The 8,957-nt window shown below is 34.8% G+C and overlaps 1 protein-coding gene across 1 annotated transcript in view; it reads right to left on the reverse strand.

Moving 5' to 3' along the window:
* Window positions 1-1,024, reverse strand: part of LOC132047514 (uncharacterized) — a 1,624-nt gene extending 600 nt beyond the window's left edge. Inside the window, exons 1-4 of the mRNA XM_059438549.1 lie at window positions 578-1,024; window positions 389-501; window positions 197-307; window positions 36-93 (exon numbers count right to left, since the gene is read on the reverse strand). Of these exons, the coding sequence (XP_059294532.1) occupies window positions 36-93; window positions 197-307; window positions 389-501; window positions 578-938 (643 nt within the window). The 5' untranslated portion in view covers window positions 939-1,024. The remainder of the gene's footprint in view (window positions 1-35; window positions 94-196; window positions 308-388; window positions 502-577) is intronic.
* Between the last annotated feature and the right edge of the window lie 7,933 nt (window positions 1,025-8,957).

The following is an 8,957-nucleotide window of genomic DNA, read 5'->3' on the forward strand; positions in this document are numbered from 1 at the left end:
CAGAAGAATCACACCATAGAGTGGCCAAAATTCACCTGGTGAAAACAACAGTTCAAGCTCTGCAAGTTGACGTAAAACCATGCTAGTTGGATCCTAAATCAAATAACAGATGAAGAAATCCATCAAATTAAGGTAATTTTTTAAGTTTAAGGAGCGGAAAACTATAGTAGGACTGAAGAAGCAGCGAAATAATAACCATTTTAAGAACAAACTCGAAGCAGTTTTTAGCTCTACGATAATCTCCTTTCTTAGCAACGCACATGCCGAGGTGATTCCAAGCATCCAGAAAAAGCGGATTCAAATTAGTCTGGAATATAAATTAAGAAATTGATATAGTTAAACAATCAACATCACATTATATGTTATTCTGCTAATTAATTTCACTTACAGCTACTTCTAGATGACGCTCTGCTTCTTCCTTATAAACATCAGGAACTGCATTATACAACCTTCCTTTTAGATACGCGAATGTTGAACGTTCATGTTCCGATTGCCTCTTTTCTGCATGAATTCGTACTTGAGAAATTAAATGTTTGGAGAATTAATTCATAAAAGAAAGCTATACATACACACATACCTTGAGGAATTAAATCGAGAACTTTGATGCACGAACTGATTTGATGTTCGATATCAGAGATTCTCTCTGGTGGATGTGTCGGGTAATGCTGGTAGCAAAAATCGTAAAGCCAATCCACCATTTCAGTGGCTTTTGGAATCCAATCTTCTTTCTCATCAGCGGAAACTTCATCTTCCACTGTAGAAGCTTCTTTAGTTGGAGTACTCATCTCTAATGGCGGATTGATTTTGGAGATGTAAGTTTGAAGGCTGAAGCTTAAATGCGAACTGCAAAGTTTGTTACAATGAATGTAATGGCGGTTATGGTTTACAATAATTTTTGGGTGGGAAATTCTGTTTTTTGTAGTACACGCTTTCTTCATCTACTATTTTAAGAAATTCTCTGTCACCCCGAATAGCTCTTGTAATATCTTTTTTACCCGTGATGTTTTTAGATGTGTTACTTAGAAGTTAGAATCTCATATTTTCATTTGCAACCGGATGGATTGCTTTGCATTGTGAGTTCCTACTTTTATCATTTCTCTCAACATAGTTTAACCCCTTTTGTTTCATTAATTCTTATAAATGTTATTTCTAGTAGCAAGTACACTTGATCATTGCAAAAACGATAGTAATTGTATTATTTAATATTTATCTTTATATATTGGCAGCGTAAACAATTGTATTATCGTGTATAATTTAGCCAATTTTTGTAAATTATTTACTCTATTTTTAAAGTTACCACGCTATATTTGATATAAATAATTACAATTTACTCTATTTTTAAAGTTACCACGCTATATTTGATATAAATAATTACATGTTGCAAGTCAAGTTAATTCAAGGGTATAAGAAATGCATACATAGTCATGTACAAAAGTTTATAATTGGTTCAATAATTGGATCGGAAAAGGGTCAAAAATACCCCTCTACTATGTTTTATTATTGAAGTGTGTCCTCCGTTATACTTTTTAGATAAATTTACCCTTACCGTTAGACAAAGTTTTAAATATACCCTTATTCGTCTTCATCTTCGGGAAAATACCACCATGACCGCCTCCACGAAAACTCAAAGCTAGGTCGGAAGCCCATTAAAATCAGTACTTTTTCTCTCTTTCCCTAGATCTCAAACATGGAATCGCCGGTGAAATTTTATTACAGCCTCCATGTTTTTTTCTCTCAATTTTATCATCAATCAATACCCAAATGAAGGTCTCTTACGCAGTTTTATTTTCTAATGGGTGTAAATGTAATACAGGGGAGGGTGGGATTAATTTGTGGGAATGGGTCGGATCGGGTTATGGGTTATGTTAATGGGGCTGGGTTTTAATAAATGGTTTGGGCTTTTGATTAGAAGCGACCACGTGTCCAACCGTTAAAAATAAGGGTATATTTAGAACTTTGCCTAACAGTAAGGGTAAATTTACCGAAAAAGTATAATGGAGGACACACTTCAACAATAAAATATAGTAGAGGGGTATTTTTGACCCTTTCCCGATAATTTGATACTAGCAGCATCTGGGTGTATCAAGTTACCACTCTTTTCTCAGAGATACATTATTGAAACACTTTTTTTTTTTTCACATCTAGTACAGTACTTTTTTTAGGTTATATTTTCAGTTCACGAAAACAAAAACAAAAACAAAAACAAAACTTCCCTAGCTAGCTAATCCGTTCTTATTCCTTTTTAAACTGATGAATATCTAATGCCTTTAGTTTCTTTGTCCAATCAAAGACGATGTGCATCCTCATAAAGAAATTTTAACATATGCATCTATTACATATAAAAATAAAAAAACCTTCAAAAAAAGAAAAAAACTTTTCCCCCATTCCAATCTGAACTAAGAAAACAGATCTAAACTGCAAAGCGCCACTTCAAGTGAAATTATAGCGGTTATGGTTTATAATTTTTCGGGGAAAATTAATTTTATTTATGTAGTTGCCCGAATCAGAGAAATTTATATCTCATATAACATGAGTTTTGTGAGAGGTGAGACGTTAAAATACTATGCTAAAATTTCAGATATTGAATCAAAAACTATGATATCAACCAAATCTAATGTATCAGAAGTTGTGTTCGGCACATGCTTGACTTCCACATAGTGAAGTGTTAGTTGTGAATGTTTATTCAAATTAGTTGAGTATGAAAGTGAATACTATCAAATTTTTCTTCTAAAATAAAATAAATCAACTTCGATAACTTAGTCGAAAAGAGAATTTTAGCATTTATTTGACCGACAGATGCAAAGAATTTGCATATCTAGTACTCCACGAGGGAATGCATTCTACAATTTACCAAATTCCTTCTCTTAGGAAGACGCGTATCACTGCTTCACACTACGCATGTAAAGTAAATTCAGATCCAGCAAATATATTTTTCTTCTTCTTTATTTATCTATGGTGATAAATTGTCACATATTCTTCTTCTTCTTTGAATTTTGAAGGGAAGAAAAGGGTGTATATGAATTGTACATACTTTGTTTTTTCAATGTATAATCGTTTATATTTATGTTTGTGCTTACCCGTATACAATCATGTATATTGATGTATATACCGGCTCTTATACATGACTATACACTAAGGGCGAACCGTGTAAAGCATCCCGAGCATTAACGGGATCCGGAGAAGGGCACCCCAGGGGTGTGATGCGGACATCTCTTTAATAATGCGGCATTAGTGGTTCTTACGGATCGAACCCGTAACTTATAAGTTACATGGAGACAACTTTTACCGTTTCGCCAGGCCCCCCTTCATACATGACTATAACTATGACACACAATTATATAATATATACTGGTAGTGAAGGTGAAATTATTGTCTTAAAGTAGTGTATATTTATTGCTTAATGATGTATAATCAACATATATCTATGTATAAAAATGTTTGCAAAGTGTTTATGTCGTAATTATGAGTCTTTAAAGTGAAAGAAAAATTTTATTTGCAAAATTTAAGTTTGCTTGGGAATCTATAGAGTTACTTTTTTGTTTTCTGACATCTGACTATTTGGAGAAAAGAGAAGAAGATCTGCAAAAAAAATCAAAAAATTGTGTGGATTGCCCTTCATACGGACTGGTCTTTAATTTTTGCTCCTCAATTTGTTGGGCTTTAATTTTTACCCCTAGATCTCATTTAATGAAAATTTGTGGGCTAAAGTACCTATTTCGCACCAGAGATTCTGGGTTCGATCCTGTTATACCCCGCACTTTCATAGTATGAGCATGCCACGTACTTCACCATAGTAATGGAGTATCAGAGATGTACCATAAAGTTTTGGAAGGTACAAGCCATGGGAAGTACGTAATAATGAAGTAAAGGATGAATTACGATTTCGTAAGTCGTAACCGGGAAGGACAATCTTGAAACACAAGGACATGACCATTATCAAGTATGATTAGTGATAAATATCATGCAGGGGGAGTTGTGGAAGATTCCAGGACCAAACAAATCAACGAAAATAAGTTTGTCAAAAATTTGGAACAAGTTGGCAGAATTAAGGATAGAATTTTGGATCAGCTTTGGAGGGGTATATCTCTAGGTATATGGGGAGCTTTAAGGTGTTTCAAAAGCCTAAAACTAAATTCGTCGAGTCTAGTTTCCAACGCAATAAACCGCTCGTCGATACGACATCGGAGTAGAGAATTATGGACGTTACAAATTCAGCTGATAGAGCAGAAACAGCGCTGCTACAGTGCCACCGACTTTACCCACTTATAAAAGGGTTAAAATCCCTCTTTTTGATCATAAAAATCTCTCAAATATACCAGAAAAATCAGCAAGCATAAGAGAGCAAATATACATCACAAAAGTGAGGATTTTGAGTAATTTCAAGTGACGGAGTATTAATCGAGGTCCAAGTAACGTGCGGTTGTGATTATAGTATTGTCTTGCGGCGGAATTGGCTTGGATTCAAAGTAAATATTGAACATATTTCCGCTCTAGAAAGAATAAGGTATGAATCTCTCCTTATTAATATTAATTTCAGTTTATTTATGGAGATAAAGTTATTACATAGTCGTATAATAAGTTGGATAGTTGAGAAACTTGGAAAACATCGTGTGAGATGTTTTATGGAGCCTATTGGTGTTGCTAATGTTGTTGTGATGTTGGTATTGTTGTTGTTGTTGTTGGTTATTGGATTGTGATTTCGGGCTAGGCATATAAACGGAGATGCTTTTTGCCCGAATTTCGGGAATTCTAAATGGATTTAAATTAAGGGTTTAAGACGAGCGTATGACGATGAGCCTAACAATAGTATGAATGGTTGTATATGTAGATTACGAGGCTACGAATGATCTTAAGTGAATTGCAAGACGGTAAGTAAGTTGGAAGTCGAGAAGTTATCTTCCGGTATGTTAAGGCTAGTCCCTTTTTCTAAAGGCATGATTCCTTTCTTATGAATCCAATAGGTGTTTTCCAAATGTCCCATCATCCCTTTATGTGAATCCATAAATGTTTTCCAAGAATATTCTTATTCTCAAAAGCTAGAAATTCATGATTCAAAGGCATGATTCAAAGGCATGACTTCTTTCTTGATAATCCATAAATATTTTCCAAAATGTCCCTATTTTTCGAGTCAAAGATTTATGATTCTATAAGCTTTTATGATAACAACAACGGACATGTTTTTACAATATGAATGACGATGTTAAAGATGATAATGTTTCTATGATGATTATGATGGTGATGATTTTAATTCTAGAAATTCCAAAGCTTATGATGTTAATACTATTATGAGATTATTTCATGATTTTCTCGATTTTATTCATTATTGTTGATCTCACCTTATAATAATTGTTCCTTCAAGGTGAGATATAGCGATGATGATAATTCCATAATGAAAATCGGAGGTTACCGACCTTACGTCACTCCGAAGTAGTTATAGCTTTTATTTGGCTCTCATGCATGCTTTATATATATATATATATATATATATATATATATATATATATATATATATATATATATATATACATATATATATATATATGTATATACATATATATATATATATATGTATATACATATATATATATATATATATATATATATGTATGTATGTATGTATGTATGTATGTATGTATGTATGTATTTTACTATACACCGATATATACATATATATATATATATATATATATATATATATATATATATATATATGTATGTATGTATGTATGTATGTATGTATATTTACTACAATAGTCGGCCGGGTACATGATACCTATATATGCAACCACTGATCAGTTGTATTACACACCGAGTCCCGAAAGGGCCGGGTACGTTACACACCGAGTCCTGAAAAGGCCGGGTACGTTATGACGATGATATTATATATATATGTATGTAAGAAAAAGTTTTTTATAAAAGCTGAGCATGCTTGACATCCTCCTTATGAGGCATCCAGATGTACAGGTTATCTCTCTTATTCCATGTTACCTTCCATATCTATATTATGTTGTTATTCATGCCTTACATACTCAGTACATTTTTCTGCGCGTCCTTCTTGTGGACGTTGCGCTCATGCCCGCAAGTAGGCGGGGAGACGGATCGGACCGTAGGTGTTCTATCGGCGGATTCTCGGAGCACTCCACTTACTTCGGAGCTGCCGATCTATTTGGTATTGTCCTTATGATCATTTGTATTCTATGTAGAGGCTCGTAGACGTGTGTGTACAGTTAGATGTTTTATAGCTCCACCGGTTCATATTGTTGTATAATATATTGGTGGCCTTGTCGGCCTTATTTTGAGCTCTTGATACTTTACTGTTAGCCTTGCCGGCTTTATGATATACGTTATGTTGTGGCGACCTTGTCGGTCCGCATATGAACATATATCTTTGAATGATCGGATATTTCTATGTTGGGCCTTTTTTGCGTGCGGGTGTTCTTTGAGTTATGGTTTATAATGTTCAAAGTGACGGATAAGTCGGTGGTTCCGGCCTACGGGTCGGAGCCATTCATACTACTCGTAGGGGTGTGACAAAGTGGTATCGGGCGAGTTCGTCCTAGGGAATGTCTACGAGCCGTGTCCGATGAGAGTCTTGTTTATGGGTGTGAAGCGCGCCACACTTATAAACAAGAGGCTTGCGAGGCATTTAGGAACCATTGACCTTTCTTTCTTATCTTAGATCGTGCCATAGAGCTAAATCATAGGATATGATGTCCCTGATCCTAACCCAAATATTTTGGTCATGGATAAGCAGTTGATTATGCCGCTACAAGGAAATTGCTGAGAATTGAAGTTGTTCATTCGAAAGGTATGTTTCCTGTTTTATTAATATGGATAGATATTGATATAAGAACTTGAGCAAGATATTACAAGTATTGGTGATTGCTCTGTGAGGCATTGGATGTGTTTTACTGAAAATCTGTGTGCAGGAATGAGGTAGTATGAATTATAGAGGAAACTCGGCCGAAATTTTTACAACTTGAATTGTTTGCATGTCTATAGAGAAAGAGTAAAGCGAAAATGTGACCATCAGCCGTTTGGTAAGTCATGATTGAAGGGATAACTACGAAACGCTTTCAAAGAGAAGTTTTAGAGTGATTTTAATTTAATTTAAAGGAGAAACCCTGAAGGAAAAAAATAATAATTAGTAAATAAAGAAAGTGGAATGAGTTGCATCCGAGATTTCGGAGGATTGAGACCTATTGGAAACATAAAGAGAGTTGACATTAGGAACTCAAATACGGTATTACGATTTATAGATTAGATTGGTTAGTAAAAGATAACAAAGAGATATTGCTATGGAAGAGGAAGTTAACGAGTACGGGAAAGTTTCACCCTAGAAGTATATATATATATATATATATATATATATATATATATATATATATATATATATATACGAGATCAAGATGGGTTTGTATTCATAGTGGAATGTTCTGCAAACTTCCAGGTAGATATTATTAAGTGGCAAATGAGAAAGAGCACTTTAAGAGCAAAGGAAATCAAGGAGGACCTTGAGGACGAAAGTACGAGAAAGTGCGATTATAAATTGATTAAAGGAAGTTATGTGATCGGCGATGATAAGAGGAAGCTTAATAAATTAGTAAGGTTGGCCAAAGGTAGACAGTGATGGCATACGACAGTGGACTTGGAATAGAGATGCGATTATAAAGGAAACAGGACGAATATACGAGGAATAGACATACATACGAGCAAGCTATGGTATCGTAAAGGGAATAAGAAATGAACGAAGGAGAGAAAGAAAAGGGTGTCTTTTACAAAAATTTCATGATGAGAACAAGAATCGGCGGGACATTAGAAGGGTTATGATGCATGATTATGATACAAACAATTAGTTAAGAGAAACTATGGGACACTTTATGAGCTAAATTAAGGAAAGGACGAATCGTGAGAATGAATGAGAGAGAGTATCGACTTTTCTTGGTATGGTATAAACTCAACTCGGAATCAGGAACCAAGGGTAAGAGGAATCTCAAGGGTACTGGGGAAAGGATAGCTATGAAAAAAATTACGGCTGAAGGAGCATGGCATAGTTGGGCATTCTATAAGGAGCCTAACGAATTCCGATATCACCATTGATTTATTAACCTAGGGACTATTAGGCATGAAGGAAGGAAGTGGTTTGAGTTGTGTCCAATATGTGTGGACATTTGACTTGATACAAGAATCCAGTTAGCAAAAGAGAAATAAGTCAAACCATGCGATGAAAGTAACTCTGGCATTATATGGACTAGAGGAGTTGAAGGATCGCTAGGGTCGGCCGAATGACTACCAAAGCGATCAATACTTGAATGTTACTGGTATATGAGAACATTCTTAGATGAATTAGAATATTCCCAAGTACAGAAGAAAGAAATGTACTGGCTTGAAGGAGTCGAAATTCGAGATGAACTAATATAGCAAGGATGTGGTAAAGAAAAGTATAAATGGATTAAATACAAGTATATTATGAGACAGACATGGGAAAGGAGGCATGACAAGATGATGAAGGTTTTAGCAAATCAAAGAAATAAGTTTTGTCAATGCAATACGTTGTGTTCCGGGCTATGATTCGAATCACTCGTACCAGAGAAATTTTTGGTTACAATCAAATAGGCAGTAAATGCACCCCAAAAGGTAACAGAAGAAGTGAGAAGGCATACAAGTGACCAAGGATAAGTATCAGGGACAGTTGGGATTAGTAAAGAGAAATTGTAGCATTGTAAGAGGTGAGAGTTTTAAAAGAGGAATATTTTTAGGAATTTCAATGATCGTCAAAAGAAAGAAAGACAGTATGCCTATGGATAGCATGACAGCAGTACTACCTGAGGCTAGAAAATATCTCCTGCGTCGTGAAATCATAAGTCACCGTTTATATTAAATTGTGAGAGTATATGTCATAGGACCATATAAATAATCGTCCTGATGAAATGGCTAATAAAATGGTATGGGGACGA

The sequence above is a fragment of the Lycium ferocissimum genome, chromosome 2 (genome assembly GCF_029784015.1).
Source record: "Lycium ferocissimum isolate CSIRO_LF1 chromosome 2, AGI_CSIRO_Lferr_CH_V1, whole genome shotgun sequence".
NCBI lineage: Eukaryota > Viridiplantae > Streptophyta > Magnoliopsida > Solanales > Solanaceae > Lycium > Lycium ferocissimum.